General features: G+C 42.1%; 1 protein-coding gene across 1 annotated transcript in view; it reads right to left on the bottom strand.

Moving 5' to 3' along the window:
- The window catches only part of LOC111148307 (Rho guanine nucleotide exchange factor 28), a 124236-nt gene extending 99573 nt beyond the window's left edge, over positions 1–24663 (bottom strand). Inside the window, exons 1-3 of the mRNA XM_022504801.1 lie at positions 24579–24663; positions 5519–5640; positions 1226–1506 (exon numbers count right to left, since the gene is read on the bottom strand). Coding sequence (XP_022360509.1) covers positions 1226–1506; positions 5519–5640; positions 24579–24663 — 488 coding nt within the window. The remainder of the gene's footprint in view (positions 1–1225; positions 1507–5518; positions 5641–24578) is intronic.
- Between the last annotated feature and the right edge of the window lie 1861 nt (positions 24664–26524).

The following is a 26524-nucleotide window of genomic DNA, read 5'->3' as shown; positions in this document are numbered from 1 at the left end:
TGTATTCTTCAGGATTACCTCTTGGTTCTCATTTTATAATACCATTGTTCAAAATCCCATTAGTGAAACATGAAATTAATTGTACGCTGTGACCAAATTTTTCTTTTAAAATAGTGTAGAGGGGCGCCTGGGTGGCTCAGTGGATTAAGCCTGTCTTCAGCTCAGGTCATGGTCTCAGGGTCCTGGGATTGAGCCCCCGCATTGGGCTCTCTGCTCAGCAGGGAGCCTGCTTCCCCCTTCTCTCTCTGCCTACCTCTCTGCCTACTTGTGATCTCTGTCTGTCAAATAAATAAATAAAATCTTTAAAAAAAATTTTTAAAAAAGTAGAATTCAGAATTCATCCTATGTGGTATTTCATAGAACATTATTTAAATTTTTTGTGTATTTATGTGGCAGGGTTGGTAAGACAAAAAAGGTTTTCAAAATATGTTTTAGAGTGAAACAGACTCTTCTAACACCTCATTTTCTTCTTGTTGCTGTGCAGTTTAAAATAAATGTTGCATTGCTCATATTCTCCTTGCAGCCTCTCAAAACAGCGAAGTGTCAGTGACATATGGTTATATATTGTGCATCTTTTGCTTTCACCAAAGTGTTTAAAACCTTAGAAAATTTAGGTTTTGGGTCTCCGTGTTAACCTCAGTTTTTATTGTGTGCCCCCAGATTTCTCCTTCAGGACAAGTTCTCAGCCTCTCAGCCAGCCCCTCAGCCTCTTCCCTTTTCAATGAGCTCCTTATCAATTGTGTTACATGCTCCCAGTCTGACACCCACTGAAGGTCCCACTGCCACCCCAGGGCCAAAATGGTGCTTTCTTGGTGATCACAAGTCCCTTTGTCCTCATTCCTACATTTTTCAGAGGAGACAGAACATCTTTATTAGATAATGCCCAATTATTTTCCAAAGTTATTACCTAATTTTCACTGCCATCAACCGTATATAGGTGTTTCCATTGTATACATTTGCACCAAAACATGGTAACTTTAAAATACTTGCCTACCTAGTAAGGGTAGAATGTTTTCTCATCATGGTTTTCCTCAATTATGTTTTTGTCAGTTTTCGTAAGTGTCTTACTTTCAAGTCAAGGAATGTAGGAATCTAAAAGGGGCAATATTTTGATGTAGAGATCAAAGCAGTGGGGACAATAAGATGTAATAAAATACAATTTCCCAAGTCCAGCTACAAGGTTCTTTGATCTTCTACACTTCTCCTCTACAATAGAGAACCTTACCTTCTTTTCTTCAGATGACTTTGTTCCTTTTCAAATCCACGATGACCAAAGGAAAGATTATACTTGGAAGCATATGAACTAGATGGTGATGGGAAGGACTGCTGAGCTTCAGTATTTGAGGTCACTTCCTTGTTCTCATTTAGTGGGCATTTTCCATGGCTGTTTTCAGCATCAAGGATATGCTTGCAGTTCTGAGGCCCCAGAGTAGAACCCATGGATTCAGGGCACACATCTGTCATGATTCCTTCTATATTAACATACTTAATATCCAAATCACCAACCTGGTAGTTGAAAGAAAAATGGTTGCTGAGCAAAAGCAGGGAAGACTGGCTGAACTGAGAATAAAATTTTCCCAATTGAACAACCTTCCACCTTATTTACCCTGTTTTTTTGTTCTCATTTTGTTTTATGTGAGCAGAGAATTCTTTCATGATGTTTTTGTTCACTTGGCTGCTAGCCCATCATTCACAAAAGGAAGACCAACTGAGTGTTTTATGAAGTTGTTCTTTACTACGAAACAAAAAATGGACTATGCTTTTTAAGATTTTGTGAGCCACTGAGTCAAAAAGAGGATATATTTTAAATACCTGAGCAAAAACCAAAGAATAGGCAGGTTTATTCAGAAAGTAGTTTATAGGAATCCAGATGACCGAGGTAGTGGTGGTCACATCAATCTGACTCTCAAAAAAACCAAAAAAACAATAACAGGACAAAACAAACTACAAACTAAAATAAGAATAAAACTACCTAAGATGCATGGACTTAACTAGAAGACCCAACATGCCCCAAACTTCAAATTATCTGTAAATAATAAAATTAACACCAAATCTCAACAAGCAACCTGTTATACTGTTGCCATAAGCCTATGGACAGAATCAAAGTGGTCTGCAAACTTCCGCATGGCAGAGAAAACAGGGAGCTAATGGAGGGTCTGGGACCAACCTAAAATCATCACTAGAAAGAGAAAGCGCAGCCTACACCTGTGAAAAACATTCCTTGATTTAATGAAGGGGCTTAAAAATATCAGTGATCTGAGGTGGCAGTCATCAAAGGCATCACTTCTGAGGGAGAAGACAGTAACAAGAAAAAGGATGACACTGTCCGGTGACAGGATAGGAAAGGTAGAAAGAAGCAAAAGGGGAAAATGTAGAGTCCTAAGTCTTCATCATTATAATAATTTACTATGACAAAAAGAATCAAGAAACTCCTAAACCCGTGGGTGAGTCAGCTGAGTAACAGGAGATGTATGGATACTCAAACTCTCTCCCCGCAAAGCACTTAATACTTTAAAAAGAAGATAGTAATTTTACTGAAAACAAATGTGGTAAATCAAAGATAATACCACCAGTACTGGGAAAAATTATTTTCTTGTGCCTCCTAATAAAATGCACTGAGAAGAACACAACATCACTTCTGTAATAATCCTGCTCACCAGACAGAACCTGAATCCAATCATGAGGAATTATCACATTCTAACAAAAACAAACAAAATCATGGTCTGTATGCTTCAAAACCATTATAGACAAATACTAAGGAACTCTTACAAATTTTAAGAGACTCAAGAGATAGAACAACTAAATCTTCTTTTGGTACAAAGAACTGGGATGGTTGGCTAAAATGGAGTAAGGCCTATAGATAGTTACTACTATATTAAGGGTGATTTCCTGATTTGGGTACCTATCGATGCTTAGTAACAGGATGACCAAGTTTTTTAGAAAATACACACCATGAGGGATGCCTGGATGGCTCAGTCATTAAGCATCTGCCTTCAGCTCAGGTCATGGTCCCAGCGTCCTGGGATCGAGCCTGCTTCTCCCTCTCTCACTCCCCCACTTGTGTTCCCTCTCTAGCTGTGCCTGTCTCTCTGACAAATAAATAAATAAAATCTTTAAAAAAAAAAAAAAGAAAGAAAGAAAGAAAGAAAATATACACCATGAAAGATTGAGGGATAAAATGACACCAAATTTTCAACTTGTCTGAAATGATTAACATTATACGCTTATTTTCATCATTTGCGTGTACAAAAACATACTGTTCAGAGTATATTTAAGCTAAAATGTGATAAGGTGTTAACATTTGAGGAATTTTTATTGAGAACATATACATATTCTTTGTACTGAATTATATAGACTTGAAATGATGTCCAAATTAAATGGATTTTTTTCAAAGTAGTCTGTATGGCAGAGTAATTTTCAAAGTAGTTTCTACCACTTATATCTCCTCATTAGGTAGGTCAATAGGAGAATTCATGGTAAACAGCATCACAAACAAGCTAGCAATCTTTTTAGAGTTCTGTGCCAGGTTGAGGCAGAAGAAGGAAATCAGACAAAATTCTTCTCAGATACTGATAGCAATTATTTTAAATATGCAGCATTTGGAATCCTTTTACCATCCTTGCTATTCAAATGGACACAGAAACAGTAAAAGGAATCTTATAACTATACTATACAGACAGAGTGAGCGTTGTGATTTCTATCCATACTTTTAGTTTTATTTCTGTTTTCATGGCACAAATTCAGCAATCCCCTGCTATATTTCAGTTTATCAATTAGGCTGTTTGAGCTCTCTTGAAATGCATGCTTCATGTTCTTAAAGCGATACTTATCTCAAGAGATTCCGAAACAGAAACTATATTCTAACCTCATCTTTGGTTTGGGAAGTTTTGCATGTTTAACTTAACTTAGACCACAGTTTTCCTCCGTGTAATGCTGAAGCATATACAATTTTAGCTATTTGAGGTAAGTGAAATATTTGCAGGATTCACTGAGGCTCAGAGCAAAGAGATAAGGACTCCAGAAGTAGTTCACTTAAATGCTGAGAAAATACATGGGGCACCTGGGTGGCTCAGTGGGTTAAAGCCTCTGCCTTCGGCTCGGGTCATGATCTCAGGGTCCTGGGATCAAGCCCCGCTTCGGGCTCTCTGCTCATCAGGGAGCCTGCTTCCCTTCCTCTCTCTCTGCCTGCCTCTCTGCCTACTTGTGATCTCTGTCTGTCAAATAAATACATAAAATCTTCAAAAAAAAAAAAAAAAAACCATGGAGAAAATACAGCAACCATTAGAATCAGAATATGGCTAGGGCACACCAATCCCAATTGTCCTATACTGCCAAAGAATGTCCCCAAATATTCCCTATTTGTCCTAACCTCTGTTTCATCCTATATTTCTATACATAGGGCTGATGTTCAGCTGCTTTATGCCAAAAAAACTACACTAGTTATTTACAGCTGCTGTCCACTCTGATTGGCCCCTCTGTCATTCTAAGTATCAGCACAATCTATACCTTTTATACTATGCATTTGTTGTAACACTGTTTGGAACAGAAAAGGAAAAACAAGATATTTGACTCAAGGGGTGAAATTAAGATCTTTGAGACAGACAACTCCATATCACAGAAAACATCTCTAAGTAACAGGGTACAGTATATGCATACTAACAACAACAAAAAAGGGTAAATTTCTTTACCGCTCAGTAAGCATATATATGGTGCATCTTATATGGGGTTTAGGTTTGGAAGTCTGTGGATAAGGCAAAAATTATGTTTTGTCAAAATTACCCTTGAAAATCCCTAAAATCATCCATAAAACTGTGTGTACAGAAATCTTCAGACCTAAAACTATGTTTTAATTTTTATAAATATTAAAATTTGAGAATCACTGAGCTAGGGAAATTAAGGGATAAATCCATAAATCGATGCACAGGCAAACCACAGGACTCTGTGAGATCTAACAAATGTCAGAGACTGGTGCGGGGGGGGGTGCATTCTAAAGGACTCCAACTTCCCTGTAGTATAACGATAGTCTCTTTTAATATTAAAGCTCTATAACTTTAGTATATGTTAATGGATGTGTTAGAAGGATTAAATAAGTAATTTATATGACGCATCATATGGGGCTGGCCTCAAGCTCTTGCTCATAACCGTTTGCTGCATTTGAATACAAATATTACTTAATCAGGGCATATACAAACTGGCTTTTGTTGTTGCTGTTGTTGTTTTTTGAAAAGCCCAGTTGTTACTTCCTATTCTGGCTCCATGCAAGAGCTTTCACACTCTTCTTGTTTGACATTGACCCCTCCCTACAGAGGGCAGAGGGAGAGGGGGAGACAGACTTTTGGTGGGGTAATGTGTGCCGTGCAGAAAAGGAAAACCTAAGTTAAGTGCTCATATGAGGATCACGAGGGCCACTCTTGGGCTGAAATCATCAGAGCAACACAACAATGCTAACTATATTTCTCATATACTCAGGTTTTGGAAAGAGAGTAAAATCCCTCTGGTAACATCAGTCAAGCCTTACCTGATCTGTCACCATACAATTAGCGTAAACTTCATCGCCACCATTCAGCACCTCAGAGAGCCGGCCTGCTGCAAAGAATGTTGGGGAATGCTTGGATTTTTTGAAGACATCAGAAGAGTGATCTAGAGGAAAAAATGACAAGAGGACAGAAAAAAGTAGATGGGATTTATTTTAAAGTCAAACTTTACCTTCTTCTTTTTTTTTAAGATTTTATTTATTTATTTGAGAGAGAGAGACAGAGAAAGAGAAAGAACAAGCAGGGGAAGGGGCAGAGGGAGAAGCAGACTCGCTGCTGAGCAGGGAGGGAGCCTGATGTGGGGCACATCCCAGAACCCTGGGATCATATCCTGAGCCAAAGGCAGATGCTTAACCGACTGAGCCACCCCGGTGCCCCAAAATCATTAGATTTCTGTTTTCAATTTCTAATAAGTAAAACTAAAATTCACTTCATCAATAACTTGGAAGCATTCATGATTGTCTTAGAAGCCTCAGGGCCACTGCAGTATTCAGGCTCCATACCCTTTACTAATGGACCGAAGACAGTATACAGTCTAGGAGTTCTGAATGAATATACATGCTCTTAGAGAGTTGCTTCTTTTTTAGTTATCAAAACGGTTTTGCTTGCGTTCATGTTCTTGGCTTTGTTACAAATAGACGACATAGCTCAAAGTTGAGTCCCAAAGAGTTGTGGCGCTACTGGACTTGTAGGGAACAGAAAGTTGAAGGCAACAAAATACAGTGGAGCCAGAATGCCTCATTCCAGTGATTCTGGCCCAATACCTTGACAGAGTTTCCTCATCTATAAAAGCAGATTTTCATCATGCTTTCCCTGTCATGGAGTATGAGGGTTAAATGAGCTCAAACATGCAAAGCACTAAATACATGCCTAGGATTTAGCAAGAGCTCAGTAAATATTAACTGTCACTATTACTACATTTTGTTATTAGCAGTTATTTCAAGCATGTTCAATGTGAGGCTACTGATATTGACCGAAACCATATCAGTGTCCGTGAATGACTTTAATAGGGGGGATTCAAAGTTGTACTTGTAGCAAATGTCATCCTCCCCGACTTTCCGGCAGGTGTTCTCAAGGACACAAAAGGAATAGTGTTGCCTCCGTTCTATCAGAAATGGCCCTGATCTCACCACCCATCCTGTGTCATAGCATAGAAGCCAGGTAAGTCCATGGGAGTGAATCAGAAAATGAAAAAAGATTAGTAACTGTTGGTTTGATGTACTTCTGCTGGAAGACGTTAAAAAGTTACAAAAATATATCAACTGTACGAACCAAATGGCATTAGCTTCAGATTCGGTATCTTAACCTACCTGTTAACCACAGAACACCAAAATGAGATTTCATCAAGCTTCTCAAGTAAATATACAATGGAAATGGAAACTATTTTCTTACATCCATAATGTCTTCTTTTATCAATTTATATAGCTAGCACTATGACATACAAAGTCCACAAATACTTCGCAAGTATGACCTTTATGATCAATTACTATACATTTTGATTGTAATTACACAAAGTAAAAGCACATTCCAAAGATTATAAATCAAGAATGTGATAAAGCACTTTCAATGTGTACTGAAGAAAATATGTGCTTAAATGTCATTTTATAGAATGTTTAAAAAACAGTCATGGATAACTCAGCATGGCCCTCTGAAGCATAATTAATCCAGTTTAACTGCTCTATAATGGTTTTTTTTTTTTTTAAGATTTTATTTATTTGAGAGAGAGTGAAAGCAAAAGAGAGAGAGAAAGACAATGCACATAAGTTGGGGGAAAGGAGAGAGGGAGAAGCAGGCTCCTGGCTGAGCAAGGAGCCCGATGTGGGACTTGATCCCAGGACCCTGAGATCATGATCTAAGCGGAAGGCAGATGCTTAATCGACTGAGTCACCCAGGAGCCAAACTGCTCTACGATTTTTAAGTTTACACACTGTAACACACCAGGCATTTCTGCCATTATAATTGGTAACTTTGGCCAAATTGGGGTTTAATTTGTTTTCTGTGTAATTTGATCAGCGTTTTAGAAAACATGTAATTTGTTAACAAAGATGGGTCCCTAATCCCTTATCTCCAATTCTAAAATCTAGAAAGCTCTGAAAATCAAAACTTTTCTTCATAAATTTGGCTCACAAATATATTTGGTGCAAAATCTGACCTGAACAAGAGGCCATGTCTAGTTTTTATTAACCTCAGCTGGTGTGAATATTCATACATTTTGCTGTAGAAATCTTACCACACTGGATGATGGCATTGCCAGCCATAGTACTATAAGCACTATGCCAAAAAGATCTGAAAATTCTAAATTCCAAAACAAATCTAGTCCCAATAGTTTCAAACAAGAGGCTGGATCTCTATGTTATTTCAGAGGATATTAGACCAATATTTCACAAGATTTTATCATTCCTCTGCCAAATTCACAATTTTGCCATATCTATTTACTACCTACGCTTTATTCTCTTGTGCTTGTTTTTAGATTGACCCACCCTTTTTTCTTTAAATAAAATATATTTTAAAAGAAATACTTTATCCTCACTATAAACAGAAAGCCAATATTCCCTGCCAAAACTGGAAGAGAATTATATAGACCAAACCAACGAAACTACCTTCTGACTGAATATAGTTGCCAATCAAAGCTGAGGGCCTACAAGGGCTGCTTGTTCATTGTCATGAAGGGAGATCTGGAAAGACTGGAGAGATGTTAAAGATGCAGGGGTGTGAAAAGAACTTCCTCCTTGAATCAGCAGAAAGACCAAAAAGAAAAAGAAAAGGAAATACCTGCCTTGCTGTGCGATTCAACGTCAACTAGTTTTAGGTTGGGATACCAGCTTCCAGATCAACAGCGCCCAGAAGAGTTTACTCTACACTTTGGGAAAACGGCCTAGATATTGTCGTCATCCTGTCACTTAGGGAATGACTCCACTGAGACAATGGATCTTGTTGCCAGGGGGAATATTACTGTACAGAAGCTCAAGGCAGTAGTGATGGAAAAATCTGTGTCTTCTCTCTAGATTTCTCACCCATAATCTGCCCTGGATTTTCTGGCTCACTCAGAGCAACAATTTATAAGATTGGTCCAAACAGTCCTTTTCATAGAACTCTAGAGCATCCATAGCCTTCTCTTGCCAAATGATACCAAAGGGTAATCAGATATGTAAATGAACACAGATGGACAAACCAGAAGATGACACACTTTTTTTTAAAGATTTTATTTATTTATTTCACAGACAGAGATTACAAGCAGGCAGAGAGGCAGGCAGAGAGAGAGAGAGAGAGAGAGAGAGAGAGGAGGAAGCAGGCTCCCTGCTGATCAGATAGCCCGATGATGCGATACGGGCCTCGATCCCAGGACCCTGGGATCATGACCTGAGCCGAAGGCAGAGGCTTTAACCCACTGAGCCACGCAGGTGCCCCAAATTATGCTGTTTTTAAAGCATTTATTCTTAGCAAAAAGTTAACTTTATTTTTTAAAAAAGTTAACTTTACAGATCTGTTGATAACATTTATTTTTAATATATGGTAGACCATATTTCAAAGGCAGTATAAGAGGAACCAAACCTCATCTGCATTCAAATGGCTGAAAATTTTAAATCAGTAAAGAACAATGCACTGCAGTCCATAAGAGCAAGAGCCCTGGGCTGCTTGAACTCCAAGACCTACTCTACCATCTATTTGCTGTGTGACCTTGGGCAAGTTACTCAACCTCTGTACACCTCCACTTCCTGATCCATAAAATAGGGATGAGAACATATCCCATAGGATTATCACAAGGGTTAAGTGATTTAATATTTTGAGTGGACATCATGTAACAAAAAATAAGCCCTATAACACGCTTGCTGTTATACCAGTAAACGAGGTTGTCTAGTTTTGATAGTTTACCATATTTTTGCTTCTTTTATCAAATGATTTCTACCCTGGTTGGAACTTTACATGTTTCAAACCAACCCTAGGAAAGTGGAATGCATAAAACATTCCATGTGCTACACGAGGCACTTTTAAGATGTAACTCTCTTATTGCAGACCTAGCTCATGTTAGGACGTTTTGTAAAATCCATCCCGGAAATGGTAACCAAAAAACAAAGTCAAACTGCCTGTAAGATTTACCTCCAGCGACTTGAGGATGAGATCTCACGAAATGGGAGATTATAACAGAAGCAGCAAAGAATAAAGTCAGACAATCAGAGACAGTGTTTTCCAAGAACAAAGGGAGGATTTGAGAAACTAGGATGTCCCAACACGATCAGATGGCCTCTGGCCAGGTTCTCACTACAGAGGGAGTGCCTAGAGGATAAACAGCAACTCCAGGGGATCCCCAGCTCTCCTCCTCCCCATTATGCACGTTGCTCTATAATGTGATCTACAGAACTCTACAAGGTCTCCCCAAAGCCAAAATCTGCATCGGAGCGTCTCTGCTATACTAGACGCTTCGGTCAGGTGGCAGGAGAGACAACGGAGAGTAAATGTATTTCACCCATAGAAAGAAGGAGAATTAGTAAGGGGGAGAGGGAAAAGCAGCTGCAAATGCCTCCCTTTTTTCTGACATCCACAACTTACCCCCCCCCCCAAAATGGGCAGGAAACAGTTAATAGCACAGACCAGCCTAGAGCCTGGGCAACCTGGGTTCTGCTGAAATCCAACCCTCCCTCCCAAAGCTAAGGGCCTTGCAGCTTAAGGAAAATGTGGCCTATTTGCCTGGTTATGTAAGAGACCCACATCCAGACATAAATGAACACAGCGAGGGCAGCCTTTTGCAAACCTGCTGCTGACCTGGTTTGGCTCACTCTGGGTGCCAAGCTCTTGCCTGCCAAAGTCAGGGAGGGCCTCTCAGTCCACATACCTCTTTACAATGGTGGGCAGATTGGTTTGTTTCTTTCATTTATTCATTCAATTGTGCTTTAAACCCAGCAGACTGTGAACCCAGAAGAAGGATCTATGGAGAATGACTAACCACCATGAGCTGGGTAGAGCATATTCTGGAGTTCAGTTCCCGGCGCTCCACAGAAATTGTGCCCATCATGACCTAGTGATCGGTTCTCCCTGCTAACCTTAGGTGACCTAGGGCAGCACTGGACACTGCTGATGGCTCCCTTTTCCCCTTAGCTTCCAGGACACCTGTCTCTCTCTGCCTGGCCTTTACTTCTCAGTTTCTCAATTTTAATGCAGGTTACAGTGCCCCAAGATCCATCCCCAAACATCCCTCTTCCTCTCTCCCTTCCTCTCCCTACATTCCCCAGATCAACTAACAGCCCAGCATCATATACACTGGTATGATGATGACCCCTGTAGTCCCAGAGTTTTATATCCACTCCAGACCTCTCCCCTGAATCACAACCATCTCCTTAACATCTCCACAGAGCTGTCTGGAAGCAGTGAGCGCCAAACTGAGCTCCTGATTTTCTCCTTTCTGCAACCCCTTCTCCCAGTCAAGGGCAGTCCCTGGACTGACCTCGACTGTTCTCTTTTACAACCAAATGAATCCACGTTCTGACCTTTTCTTATACATCCACCCACTGCCATGATTGGGCAAGCCACCACCATCTCCTGCTCACACGACTGCAAGACCACGGTCCCCTAACTGTTCTCATTGCTACCACTTCGCCCTTGTTAACCCATCCTCCACAACATACACGGCAATCATGTTACAAAGGAAATTAAGTCACATCTTGCCTCTTCAAAACTCTCCAATGGCTGCTCCTCTCATTTTGAGTAAAAGCCAAACTTTGCCACAACCTACATTGCTTTACTAAAATGGCTCCGGGATGCATTTTTAACATGGATAGTGTGTGTTTGAGAAAGGTGTTTCCTCACACATCCAAGCAATTCTGACATCAACTGGGTGTCTGACAGACAATTCAACTCAATTCTGACACTTTCTACCCCCCAGAGATAACATCAGATTCCATAGATTAAGGGTTCAGTCCTACAAGACTGCCCACCCCCACGTTCAGATGCCAGCCACAAGTCTAGGTCGTTACCTATATTTCTGACCAACTGACTATAAATCATTACCATTACCAATGTTACCATGACCCCCCCCTCCTTAGGTTTGATTCATTTGCTTGAGAGGTTCAGAGACTCTGAGTAACATTTTACCAATCAAATGGTTCTTTGAAGAGGCTATAACTCAGTAACAGCTAGATGGAAGCGATGCAGAGAGCAAGATACGAGGAGAGTCCATGCTCCCTCAGAGTGCAAAGCTTTCCTGATACCCGCTCCCCATCTAGAAGCTCTCTGAATCCTGTCCTCTTAGTTTCATTATATACACGTGATTGATGAACTCTTCAGTCATGGGTAATGGACTCAATCTTCAGCCCATCTCCCCTCCCCAGAAGTGAGGGTAGGTAGGACTGAGTTCTACCCCTCTAATAACATCCCTCTAATAACATGGCTAGTTCTCCTGGCAACCAGCCCCCAATTCTGAGATTCAAAAGTCATCTCATTAACATAAGAGACACCTTTATCACACTCATCCCCTAGGACCTTCCAAGGGTTTTAGGGAACCCTATACCAGAAACAGGAGAAAGACCAAATATGTATTTTTCTTTATAAATCACAACGTCATACTTACATAACCTGTCCCACATCTGCCCTCACCCAACCTCTCTGGAGCTTGCCAACTACTCTACTCCAGCTACACCGGTCTTGCCGTTCTATGCCTCAGGCCATTTGCACTTGGAGTTTTCTCTACCAGGACTGCTCTTCCTCCCATATCCTGATACTTTGCTTCCTAACTTTCTTCAGCTCTCTACTCAAATGTTATCTTATCAATGAGCCTCTCCTAGGCCATTAGGTATATAAAATAGCACCTCACCTCCAAGACCTGCTTTATTATCCCTTATGCCACAGATCATCACCTAGCATCTTATGTCTTCACTGTATATTGTGTTACCTTCCACTAAAATGTAAACTCCATCAGAACTGTGACTTTGCATACTTTGTTCACTATATCCCCAGGGCCTAGAACCATGTAAGGTACATAAAAGATTCTCTCAGTAAATACAATCTGAAGGAGTGAATACTTTCTCATCGAGAACAGAAACCTTATACAGGGTACAACTGAGTCTACCCCCTTCTTGTCTGACAAATTTCCTCAGATTCTGGAAGTTTTCTTGTGAGTGGCCCAAATGTTCTTGCTCTACTCCTGGCTGGGAAGGAAATGCTTTCTTATTTCTCTCATTCATTCATCCATTCACTCATTCTCTTTTCCAACATTTACTGTGTGACTACTGACTAGCAGCCACCATGCTACATGCTGGGCCCTGCCCAGGTTCCTCAGCCTCCATCTAGGACTCTTAAAAACATCCTTAGGCACAGTCCTCAAAGACCACTTCCCCAGGAGGTCCCCTGACAGGTCTCTAAACAGCCAGCAAGCTGTCCCCCTTTTCTGAGCCCTTCCTACCTGTTACCTCCATGTGTAGTCCAGTGTGATCTAACACACTCCAGAGATAAAATTTTACTTTGTTCCTCCTTGTAGGACAAGTAACTTCCTGGTTGGGGTCTGAGCTAAAAATAGCTTCTCCCTATGCAGAACAATGCAGGTGACACCACCCGACATGCCCCCTGGCAGAAGGAGCCCAAGAATGCCTCTTTCATCTCCTTATTTAAAAAACCATGGGATCACTCTTAGTGAAGGAATAATGGATGACCAGGCAGATTTGCAAGATTAGGAAGATGAGGAAAAAAAAAAAGATGAAAACAAAAACAAACTCATAAAAACAGAGAGAGAAAAAATTCTAGGTACTCCAAGAGTCAGTATCTAATATCTTCTCCCTATGAAGTCATCACGCAAGCCAACACCACTGTTAGAGCCGACGACCACACAGTGCCTACTCTGAGCCCAGCACTACCTGACTTCCATGTATTAGCTCATTTGATCCTCAGAACAATCTTCTGAGGCAGTACTATTTAGTATTTCCATTGTGCAAAGTAGGAAACTGTGGTGCTATTTAAATGACTTCCCCGAGGTCCCATCACTTAGTCAATGGCAGCTCTACGTAGGCGCTCCGCTAGCCGGTCCAAAGTACTTTATTTTAACAATTGGGCTTACTGAGTATCCCATCTGAACTCAAGAAAATGGCATCTGAGCAACGTCTGGTATTTTCCCATGAGGAAGCTGCATTATGTGTGACTTGTGCCTACATGTGTTTGCTCACTTCCTGGGCCCATGCTCTCTGCCTCTGGAGATCTGCGGCCGGAACACGACAGTGTGAGTCTGGCTGCGAAAACATTCATACGACAGTGAATACACAATTTCATTTTGTTTAGCCACACACCACACGAGATAACAGAGAAAGACTGGAACCATACACTGAGATGTTAGCTGCTTCCTTCCAGGGTCTGGCATGCACATGGTATTTAACGGCAACTCTTTCTGTATTTTCTCAAGTTCTAACCACCACCATTTTTACATGTAAGACAAAAGAAGAGACAGACCATGTCTTCAAAACGTGCCTCCTCTGTCAAAGAACAGCTGTGGAATCTCGGGCAAAATACCAGGTGACCAAGTAAATCAACCGAATCCGATAATACCTGCATAAACATATTAGCTGGAAATGTTTTATGCAAGAGGACACAGTATTGTTTCTGCCCATCTGCCAGCCCTACTCTCCGTAACCACAGGAGGCACTATCATGTTCGTCTTGTAGACAAGAACACAGGGGCCCAGCGAGAGTGACTAACCCACGGATGTTATTAAGTGTTAGAACCAGAACACAGTGCTGACAGAGACAGCCTTTCTCACTGCAGCACACTGTCCCCAAATTCCCAAAATCGAAGGGAAACTTTACCAAATTCTGAAACGTACAGAGAGTCCTTTCTGCCAATGGTCTTGGTGTGTTCCGGGAGAAATGAAAAAAAACTCATGCTCACAAGCGAAAAGGAATGTTTTCAGGGGTAAACTGTCATTTATCTCCTTGCTTATTCTTCCTCTAAGTTTCTCTTAGGATTTTCCTGATATTAGTCTTGGCCTGGAACATCTCTTGGCCTCACTCTTCTGAGTTGGACTGGAGGTTATAGAGAGGATCCATCCAAATTCCAAAATTATCCCCAGCCCAGGAATTTCCTGTGGGTCATGTGTAAACTGAAGTTACTCTGAAGATTTAAGTATACAGCAAGACACGTCTGTGAGAATCCAGGGAACCTGTGTCTCCCAAAATAGAGTGATTCTAACATGGATCCAAATGCCTAATTCACTCTCAGAACTTGCCTCACCTTCCTGGGATCCTGTACAAGGAAAGTGAGCCCTGGGGTGAGATCAGGCCTCTCAATGAGTTCTGTGAACAGTAACAGCTAAGGACAGAAGTGAAGGGATTCCAGAGGCTGATGTGAAGGCTATTTTTCCAGTCCTCTCCCTCAGAACTGCAGTTTAAAACCCCTTCTAAATAACAAGTTACAACTTGGTACTCTAAAATCAGATCCTAAAAGAAGCCCTATTCTGCTGTTTTGAAAGACCTAATTATCAAAATTATCCAAGAAGAAAACAAGCCTTTTCCCTCATAATACACCAGAGGCACAGGGGGAGGTGGGGAGAAGGGAGAAGAGAGCAAGAAAACATGGTCCTTGGAGAACAACAATTTTCTCCCACTTCTTTCCAAGTTCTCATTCCTAATTATAGTAGCACAAAGTAGTCTTCGAGATGACACAGGTTTATGTGTGCAAAAGGACTCTCAAATACGTAAGCAACTTTTTCCCTCCTGTTTCCCCCAAGCTATCAAGGAGATGTTCAGTCATGTGTTATATATAGACTGGCAGTGATTAGACTTAATCAGCAATTTCTTTCCTTCTTTTCTTTTTTTTAAATTTTGTTAAAGATTTTATTTATTTATTTGAGAGAGAGAGAAAGATAGAGACTGAGAGAACGTGTGGGAGGAGGGGCAGGGGGAGAAGCAGACTCCCCACTGAGCAGGGAGCCTGACATGGGGCTCCATCCCAGGACCCTGGGAGCATGACCTCAGTTGAAGGCAGACACTTAACCAACTGAACCATCGAGGTGCCCTCCTTCTTTCCTTTTTAATTTCTTTTTCATTATTATTTTTTAATCTCTATGCCCAACATGGGGCTCAAACTCACGACCCTGAGATCAAGAGTTGCTCGCTCCTCTGGCTGCGCCAGCCAGGTGCCCCAGCAATTCCTCTCCTTGATGCAGCTCTCTAAGGCCTCTATCAAGTTACTCTACAGAAGGGAACAATGAGCAAGCTGAAGGGGAAAAAACTGGCACATTCTACAAACACCAAGATAGAAGTGAAAGACCTCAAAGAAACTGTTGAGACTTTGACAAGACCATTTCTGGTGACTGTAGGAAACAACAACAACAACAAATACACACACACACACACACACACACACACACACACACACAGATGCATACATACTAACTGGTGAGGAAGATGTGCCTGGAGGTTGTCATCACAAGGAATCCTATGAATAATAATTCATATCCTGCAGAATCTTCTAGGAACACACGGGCACATAAAAATGATCGAATCCAGTTCAAAAGTCCCAAGGAGCTCCAATTCTGTAGCACCCATTTCCAGAGCTATGTGTTTTTACCCCCACCCCTTAATATCCTAAAAAACAACTCAGTTCTACTATTGACAAGAAACTATGTGAAAGGTTGCACTTTGTTTTGAGGGATAATTGACAGTAGTTTCAGGTGAGCAACAATGATTTGAGATTTGTATATACTGCAAAATGATCATTGTAAGTCTAGTTAACATCCCTCAACCTTGTGATGAGAACTTTTAAGATCTACTCTTTCACCAACTTTCAAATAACTCTCATTTATTTTTTGTGTCCTCAACAAGAACATGCGGAAGGAAGGAAGGAAGGAAGGAAGGAAGGAAGGAAGGAAGGATGTTTCGATGAAAGCCAAGCAATGCCTGATGTTCCTCCAGATCATTCTCAATTTCTCCTGGTTGGGAAACTCTCTTGCATCCTGTTCCATTCTCCTGAGCAATTCTGGGCACCTGTGGGTGGGTTAGTATGAATGAGAGCTGGATAGGATACTGGTTATGATTCTTAGAAGTTTTCACTGGCAGGGACAACACAGATCAAAGAAATGAGATGTGTAGTTTCCCTGCCGGGGGTGGGGCAGATGGGACAGTGTGATAGGCCAGAGCTCCTCTGAAGGTAGGTGGGCTTTTTGTGATTTCACATGGGGCTCTGAAGGAGACCACCTTGCAGGCTGCCCCACGGAATCATGGGGAAAACCACTGCAGGAACACTAAGTGGGAGAGTAAATTCAGGCAACAGGGCTGGCAAGGGCCAGCTTCCCAGGGCTGCTCCCAGTTGCCTGAATGGTGAGAGTGGATCCCTAAGATCCCACAGGCTTGTGAGAGGTATAATAATGGCAGACTATGGGGTGCCTGGGTGGCTCAGTCATTAAGTGTCTGCCTTCAGCTCAGGTCATGATTCCAGGGTCCTGGGATTGAGCCCTGCATCAGGCTCCCTGTTCAGTGGGAAGCCTGCTTCCCCCTCTCCCGCTCCCCCTGCTTGTGTTCCTTCTCTTGCTATGGCTCTCTCTTCAAATAAGTAAATAAAATCTTTAAAACATAATAATAATAATGGCGGAGTACTTGTGGCCTACCATGAAGCCTGCCATGGCCCCAAGGGAAGGACCCTGTAGCAGATATTTTTAGACAATTGTCTGAGCCAGCAGTCTGGGAAATAGGTTCCAAGTTTTCTATAGTATAACAAGGATGAAGCCAAGTCAGTGAAGGAGAAATCGCCAGGAGAAATTCAGATGAATACCAGGGAGAGGATCCAATTGACAGATGGGGGTCACAGGTCATAATACCCCAAAACAAAATACTCATGTCTCAGGGAAGAGCCCAGGCCTACAGATCTGCAGCAGACACCTGGAGGCCCCACAGGATACTCAAAGATACTCTTCCTATCCACCACCAACTGTCCCCTACCCTCACCAGAAAATCACATTCTGTAACCGTTAGGCCAGAAAGAGGAGGAACAAGAAGACATGGGACAAACTGGACATTTTACTTAAAGAGACTGAACAGTTACCAAAAATAATGGTTTTGATTACTGCATCAGACCAGGTTTAATGCATTAGACTAAAATACACCCTTTCCTCTCCCCACTGCCTGGAGTATAGGACTTTGTAAGAAAGATCAGATCTATTATGAACAAAATTTTTTTAAAAAGACAAAAATCAGTAAGTATGTGAGTATACTATGAGTAAACTTGGACCACAATACACTTACAATATTTACTGCTTGCCTTCTGTGATCCAGCCAGTAGAGGTGTGAAAATAGGTCATCCAGGCTCTGTCTTCAAAGAATTCAGGGTCTTAGGGTGAGACACTCAGTATTCACTGTGACGCACTAATGAGACAGCAATTATAAAAAGATGCAAAAGCCAGAGAGGCACCAAGGATAGAATGATGAACTCAGGTGCACATGTCTATTTCCCGCAGCATTATTTACAAGAGCCCAAGGATGGAAGCAGCCCAAGTGTCTACTGGCTGATGAGCGGATAAAAAGATGTGGTATATTTATACAAGGGAGTATTATTCAACCACAAAGGACTGAAATCTTGACATTTGAAACAACATGGATGGAGCTAGAGAGTAAAATCCTCAGCAAAATAAGTTGGTCAGAGCAAGACAAAGACCATATGATCTTAGTCATATGTGAAACTTAAAAGACAAAACAAATGAGCAAAGGAACAAAAAAGAGAGAGAGACAACTCAAGAAACCAACTCCCAACTATAAAGAACAAACTGATGGTTAGCACAGGGGAGGTGTGGAGAGCATGGGAGAAATAAGGGATGGGGATTAAGGAGTACACTTATCATGATAAAGAAAAAATAAATTTAAAAATTGTTTAAGAAAGAGAATGATGAACTCAGGGCATGAAGGGAAGTCTTGCAGAAAACAAAACAAAACAAAACAAAAAACACCTTCAAGCTGCATCTTACAGGATGAGCTGGAGATTTCTTGTCAAAAATGAGAGCAATAGGCACCTGAATTTGCTAAAATAAAAATAAAAGGGGGAGAGAGAAGACTTAGTGAAAATGTGTGAGGACATGTCACAGAACCACAGGAATTTAACACCCAAACCTTGAGAGTGAGGCACCTGGACAGCAACAGGACCTCAGGGAACAGAACAAGGGCTTGGGCTTTAGCAGGACCCTACCCTACAAGTACTTCTCTCTTTATATGTTTGTAGCTTTTCCTCCTACCACAGACTGCTCTCTCCCAGTGAATGGCTTCCACTCCTGCCTTCCGGCACCACCATTCATGAAGGGAGACATGTCCTCCCAAACTCCAATCTCAAGAATCCCAAGGCCAGACTCTGACTGGCCGAGGAGACTGACCTGAGAGAGACGCCCAGCCCATGGCACCCAAGAAGGCAAGGTCACATGAGAAGGTGGCAGCATCATTGGGACCCATGGCCAGAGCAGTACAGGGCACCCTCTCTAAATAATCTGAATGCTGTTCAGCAAAGGGCAGGAGGCTAGTAGGCACACAACAATAATCATCTAGGCCAATGCAGTATTTGGCACCTCTCTACATTTCCACAACCCCATAAGTCAAGAGTGTATGAGCCCGGGCTATTTTCCATCATTTTAATACATTCTATGTATGCCTAACTCTGCCCATTTGCTTGGAGGGACCACCTGCCTATTAAAACCCCACCAGTTCACCACAGGCTATTAAAATGACATCCCTTTCAAGGTGACATTCTTTGCTTCACCTTGAACTTCAACAGTAATTCTTCTGAACTTCTCCTATGGGATTCATCACTTTCTGGCTTAATATATCTGAATAAACAACTATTGGTTCTTGCCCCAGACTGAAGTGGTAGGGAAGAGGCCCTGAACACAGGATACGTGGAATAGTGCCTTCCTTCCATTATAGAGGTTAATGCAGAAATACATCTTGCCCAGGAATTTAAGCTAGCCAAGGGGGAAAAAAAAATCAGTTTCACGTATTTGGCCAAGCATTTGTTGAACTAAAGGGAGCCCTGAGGGGTATATAGCTATGTTGTTTGTCAAGGGGCTTGTAATCCACCTCCTTTCCCCTGCTTGACCAAAGTAGGTTTCCAGGCAGAGTCAGAGATGAAACTGCCCTATTCTCAAGGTAAACACTGTCTTCATTGTGAGCCAACAAAATCTTGGCAGGTTATGTCACCTTTAAGAAAACGTTTCTCTTCCTCAATAAGGATTTTTATAGTGACTTATTACCCCTGTGGTGTTCAGGCATCCTTTGGGGGAATTCTGGAACTGAACACACATATGCACATGAAACTCTACCTGTGGGTCCAGTGAAACTTCATGAAAGAAAGAAGAGAAAACACAGCAGAGAACAAGTAAGGCCATGAAATAAAAGTAATTCACCTTTGAAAATTATTATTCAACCTTCTGAAATGTCATCATACTTTAAATATGCACTGTGTCAGGGAATTATTTTTCAGACTATGTACCTGCCCTCCTAAATGAGCATCCAGAAAAGGCCAACACAGTGGTCTGATGATTCTCATCTCCATCCCCAGCAAGCTCAATCCCTCTAACTTGATCTTTCTGCGACAAAACTGTGAACCTTCCAAAACATACTGAAAGCTCTCTCATGCCAGCCTTTTCTCAATTCATCCTGCCTCTTCCTCTCCTCAGTCAATGACCCAGCGCTGCACACATCTCTCCATCTCTTCCTACCCAAGTGATGACGTGCAGCAGGACTATATACCTAGGCGTATGGATCTATCAAGACAGAGGCATCTACCACTTTCCTCCTCCAGAGTTTTCACCACCACCTCTTTTCCTAGCCAAAGACTCAGAAGAGAGGGAGAAGCTAGAATGGTGAGACAAAGTGGCACCCTTCGAGCATAAGTAGCTACCCAGTGAAGTTCATTATCCCTTCCCTCTACTAAGAGGTGGTACAACATACTGGGAAGAACAAAACCTCTCAAGTCAACACCTGGCTGTAGGACTGGCTCTTCATTTATTGGCCTTTATCTTGGACCACTCAACCTCCCTACTCTGGGGCCTCAGAGCTCCCAACTAACAAATGAAGCTGACAACCACATCCATCTAACATACACACCTTTTATGACCTAACTCATATGAAAAACACTTTATTTGGATGTCACTTATTTATTCGTTTTCCTTCCTTATTGTACCATGGTAACTGGTCCTTGATTTCCTGGCATGGTCAGAGGAATCACTTTAAAGCTCGCTGAATTTCACTTGCCTCGCTTATGAGACAGGGGAATTATCTATCTTACAGAGTTATTTTGAGAACCATATACCCTCAATGTAAAGAGCCTACCACAGCTTGGTAATCAGTGGCTATGATGGCTAATAAAGCACCACAATAATCTTACTTTGACTATGGACAAGATGTGGTACTTCCTAAGCCCTCCAAGGTTATGAAGCTTTCTGTGAGGCCCAGCCTCCTTCGTCAACTGCAGACTGGTTTTGCACCAGCACATGACGGGGAAAGGCCCTCTTCCATGCTCTATGTCATAAGAGAGGCACAGGATGCAAGCTGGAGTAGGCAAGAGGGACAGCAGTTGCCTAAGTGTATGAAAGGCACTGGGTCCTAATGATTAATATTAAAGAATGCATTTTAAAGACTGAAGACTAATTATGGCTAACTTAGGTAAGGTCCAATCCCTGCACTTTTTAATCTTTGATTTATAAACATTCATTTTCTTGGTTCAATCTCCTACTGAAACCAACAAAACAAAACTCCAGGCATTCCTGGAGTCTCTGAAGCAGAACGGTCATGGATACTAGCCCACTCCAATCATTAACCACAAGATTTCCAGTACAGCCTGTCCTGAGGAATGACAAGGGGCAACTTTCAAGAATCCCAAGATATTTCTGAGGGAGCCTGGTTTTAAACGCTTTCACCCTCTGCTTATACATATCACATTCCCTTCTAGACATGGTCACTTCCAAAGGCACAGTTTCTAAGTTAATCATTTTCTCTTCCATTCTGATGGGAGGAGGATGAGAAAACACTAGATTCACTTTTTAGTTGACGTCAGTATTGGTGGGTTTCTGCTAATCTAGATTTCCCCTTTTTACCAAACTCCCTCTATTTTCACATCTCTTTAAACAAGCCAATAGTGTGTCTGTGTATGTATGTCTATCAAAGAGCAGCAATAACAAGGACAGGATGGAGTATTAAAAGAGAATACTAACAAGGGGGATCAGGAAAGAGAAAGCATATTGTGAATAAAAGAGAATATTTCCAACAAAATATGAGAGGTTTAACTAATAAGGCAGAAAATCCAAGGGTTCAAAACCTCCTTCCTGACTTCCCGAGTGACCTGAACTTACCTTGTAAGAATGACATTGGTGCTAACTAAAAGAATGAGCAAGAAATACAAACCACCTAGGTGTTAAAGACTGGCAAAAATCAACAGATCATCCTATAAGCGAATGGAGACGACAGTTCCAGCACAAACAGGCCACTGGGCTGAAAAAATCCAGTTTCTTGATGTTTCTTCCACTATACAGAGGCAGCATGTCTGAATCCCGTGAGATGTGGGATCCATTCTTAGTGCTAACATCCCTATAAGCAGGGACAGTATCTGTCTGGTTCACCACTTTGCCCCACCCTCTAGGACAACGCTTGCCATTCTGGAAATGCCTGTTGAACACATGAATACTTCCCCATCACTTCACCTCTTCAGACTTATCACACTCCTCTGTAACATGAGGCAGGTGGCCCAGGTCACCCCTGAGGCCCACAGTTCTGGGACTCTACCTAGCCAAGAGGGCAGCACCACCAAACCCACTCTTCACAACTAGATCATCATCATCTAGCCAAAAAGGAAACAGGGGACTCAGACAATTCCTAACTCCCTCCTACCAACGTTATTTCCACTTTTCGTTTGTTTATTAGCTGCGATAGTTAATTATTTTCAAATCCCAAGTACCTGCTTTCACTTGAATTGAGTTTATGTTATGACTTCTTGCTGTAGCTCAAACTGGCTGCGCTCCCAGTTTAGATTTCAAAGGAGAACATGACTAATGCACTCCCTACAAAACCACTGGACTCCTGAGCTCCTCCAATGCTCTCCTGATCATTAACCCCACATCTCCCCAAGCTGTTAGACGAGGCAGGCCCCCAATGACATAGACATCCAGTCAGTCTACCAGGGAAAAAACATATGAAGATCATTTCCCAAAATGAAATGAGCGAGAATGAGCATGAAGACTTCAGTCTTACGGAACAGCAACCTGCCTTCCAGCTGTTCCCACTGTACCAGAATATTTGGCCCCAAGAATTAACGATGTAGTGTATCCCCCCACTTTCAGAATTTAGAAGTTTTTATAAAAACATTATTTGGAAATAATTTCAAACCTCCAGAAAAGATAGAAGAAGGGCATAAAGAACACCAAGGTATCACCTTTCCCTAGATTTACCTATTGTTAACATTTGACTCCATTTTCTGTATGTGTCTGAGCTTGCTTTTACATGCATATGCTCATGCTCTCTGTTCCATAAAGTTTTTCCTCCTGAACCATTTAATGGTAAGCTGCATTTACCATAGCACCTTCACCCAAAGAAGAAATTAAGTTTTAAAACACAAGAACAGAAGGACGCCTGGAGTGGGGGGGAGCTCAGTTAGTTAAGTGCCTGCCTTCGGCTCAGGTCATGATCTCAGGGTCCTGGAATCGAGCCCTGTGTCAGGATCCCTGCTTCTCCCTCTCCTCCTGGCTCATGCTCACTCTTTGCTATCTCTCTCTCTCTCAAAAATCAATCAATCAATCAATCAATCAAATCTTAAAAAAAGAAAAAAACCCACCACAGAAAAGTGGAATGTTGTGCAACATTTTTAAGTCCCCAGTAATAGAATTTCAAGGATGACAGCAGAGCAGCATAGGGAATTTGTTCAGGCCGAGGATTTCTATGACCCCTGGATGTGTAACCAATCTTATTCCTGGGGGTTACCTTGATTCTAGCCAAAGAGCAAACACGCAAACACACCACACACACACACACACACACACACCCCTCTATTTAATTTTAGAAGGAAAAAAAAAGGCCCTTGAGGCAAACCAGGTATGTTGACAACTTCCAGCCTCCATTTTTCTCATCAAAAAGCTGGGAGTAATTCAATAGGTCATGCTGTTCTGGTGAATAGACAATTCTGCTCCATAAGGATAAAGCTAGAGACAACCCACTTTCAGAAACATCCCTTCTGCCTTCAGTTCATGAAAATGTTCCTTCTTCCTTGAATTAAAAACAACCACATTAACTCCCTACACATGATAATGAACAGATGGGTCCCTAACTTTCTTGTTTTTGTGAACTTCAGAAGGCAAGAGGATGGGGAAGCGGAGACTGAGGACACCAGCTCGCTCCTTGATTTCTAAGGCCTGGACGGCAAGAATGAATTTGCAAGGGGGGGGATGAGTGGCATCCACACAGTGTATTATTAAACAGGCCACAAATAAATGACTTTTTCCTTTGGCAGTAAAGCCTTTTGCGTACTTGGTAATTACTAATAAACTTTTTAATATAAGACTAGATCCCCTGGAGATTCACAGGCTTTTTTGTTTAAATTACTTTCTTAAAACCCTTCCTTGGAGCAACTATAAAATCAATAGCCTAAAATGGAACAATCTGCTTGGGTAAAGAATTTTTAAAAAAAAAAATTAACACCCGCTCCAAAACACAAAAGCAGCAGAAACAGGGGTGGGGGCTGGGGGGTGTACCAAATATGTACATAGATCTCAGAGTCAACAGGACTCTCTATTGCCAAGGTAACTCCCCACAAAGTGAATCTGCAACATTTCCCTTGTACCGAACCCCCTTCCTTTTTTAAAGAGAACTGCACGTGTACAATACACACAAAGGCAGACTCAAAGTGAAAGGAACCGGAGAACAAGCAGGTTTACCTCCGGAGCCTCTCTGCAAAGAATTTTTAGAGTCTGAAAGTTTTATACAATACATGCGTAAACTTGCACTTCATCAGAAAACAGTCTGGCAAAGCAACAAGGAAAAGAAAGGTAGGAAGACAAAGCTCCCTGGGCTTGACTCAGAGGGAAACAAAATAAAAGATCCCGGGATCTACCTTGCTTGGATGCCCTCCGCCGAATCTTCATTTTCGGGAAGGAAGGCCATGAGTAGTTAAAAGGGGAGTCGGAGTCAGAATCCATCTTTTTGTTTTGCTTCAATCGATAGATTCAACAGTGGAGACTCAGGAAGAACTCGGGGGCGTCCCCAGCCAGGAGGCAAGTCTCCCGAGTCTCCCGTGTGATGTCAAAGGAAGGAATGGGGCTGGGTGAAAAGCTCCCGCACACGGGGAGGGAGAGGCAATAAATGTTTTGTTTCCTTCAGGCGTCCAGGCATGTAGACGGAGAAGGAGGCTGTAAATATTAAAGCCAAACTAGGGAAGTAAAAAGAGAGAGAGAGAGGCAGCTGAGAGTCGCACTGGTACAACACAGTCCTGTTATTCAAAAGGTCACTGGGAGCACATGAATCATTAACTCCCCTCTTCTCCAGGCTGGAAATGGAAATGAAGAAGGAAGGTAACTGTGAATTCGAAGAGAGCTGCCTGGGCTTCAAGAAAAGCCTCAAATGCGGGCACATGTTTTGCTCTGGAGTTAGAGAATGGCCTCCGAAAAGCCACCCTGCACAGGGACATCAAGGCTGAGGGTTCCAAGTGTGGACAGCCAGAAAGCTCAGGACACTGACAAGTAAAAGCCAGCGTATTCAGGGCGGGGAGTTTTCCAGCGAAATCCCTTCTTTTACAGGACTGACAGTACAGGCAACTTTTCGGATGCTAGGGTCAAAACAGTTTGGATACTTCCTTCCACAGTCTAGTCTCTCCATCCCTTTAAAGCTCAAGTAGTTGGAAGCTTTAAGTATTTCAGAGAATTATGCTCATTAAATACACAAGAAGTCATCTACTCCTGTTCAGCACAACTGGGGCATTTTGCTTCAATCGTCACCAAATCTGGCTGTCAATCATAAGGATTTGGGTACCCGAGGAGCTTGGCTCTAAAACCTCAGTCCCTCTCAACAGAGCTAGTGACTAAATTACCACAAACCAAGAGTTCTTACTTGGTCCCCAGTCCACACGGAGAACCCGCTGGTAATCAGCAGTCAGGAGAAGCCCATGGCCACCTCCCCCTGGACTGGGCCACTCTTACTTCCCTGCTCTCCACAGGCACACGCAGAAGCTCAAGCACAGCAGCCAAGATCTCTGGCAGAAAAAAAAGCACACCCCAGGTCTCAGAGCGAAGTCTCTCCTTAAGCATTTACTTAGTACTCTTGATAGCAGGAAACGGCGTGTTTTCTTTTGTGAGCTCACAGGACACCCAAATAAACTGAGACGGTGGAAACGATATGAGGGTCTGTACGACTCTGCAGATCCAAAGCCCGGCACTATGTGCCTTCATGAACATTCCTCTTTCCTCCAGGGGTGCCTGGGGGCTCAGTTGATTAAGCAAATGCCTTTGGCTCAGCCTGTGATCTCCAGGTCCTGGAATCTTCTGACTCCCTGCTCAGTGGGAAGTCTGCTTCTCCCTCTCCCTGTCCCTCCTCCAGCTCGTGCACACACACACACACACACACACACACTCTCTCTCTCTCTCTCTCTCTCTCTCTCAAACAGTTTTTAAAAAGATTTTATTTATTTATTTGACACAGAGAGAGAGAGAGCACAAGCACGAGGTGCGACAAAGGGAGAGGGAAAAGCAGGTTTCCCGCTTAGCAAGAAGCTTGATATGGGGCTGGATCCCAGAACTCTGGGATCATGACCTGAGCTAAAGGCAGATGCTCACATAAATAAAATCTTTTAAAAAAATTCTTCTTTACTATTGACTTTATCCTGCCATGCTGTGTCAGAAAAGAGATGCATAACCTGCTCCCTGATAGCTAACCCTGTCTGGTTGGGTGGAGAGGGAGAGGTCCAGATAGAACTGGAGCAAAGGGAAAAACTACTTCATTTCAAATTCATCAAAATCAGAATGACATGAACCACTCCTGTGTTTTTATACGGTTTGCTACATAAAT

This window comes from Enhydra lutris, unplaced genomic scaffold, assembly GCF_002288905.1.
Source record: "Enhydra lutris kenyoni isolate GAN:26980312 unplaced genomic scaffold, ASM228890v2 scaffoldscaffold19, whole genome shotgun sequence".
NCBI lineage: Eukaryota > Metazoa > Chordata > Mammalia > Carnivora > Mustelidae > Enhydra > Enhydra lutris.
Note: the sequence above shows the minus strand (reverse complement) of the source record. Positions and strands in the feature narration are given on the sequence as shown.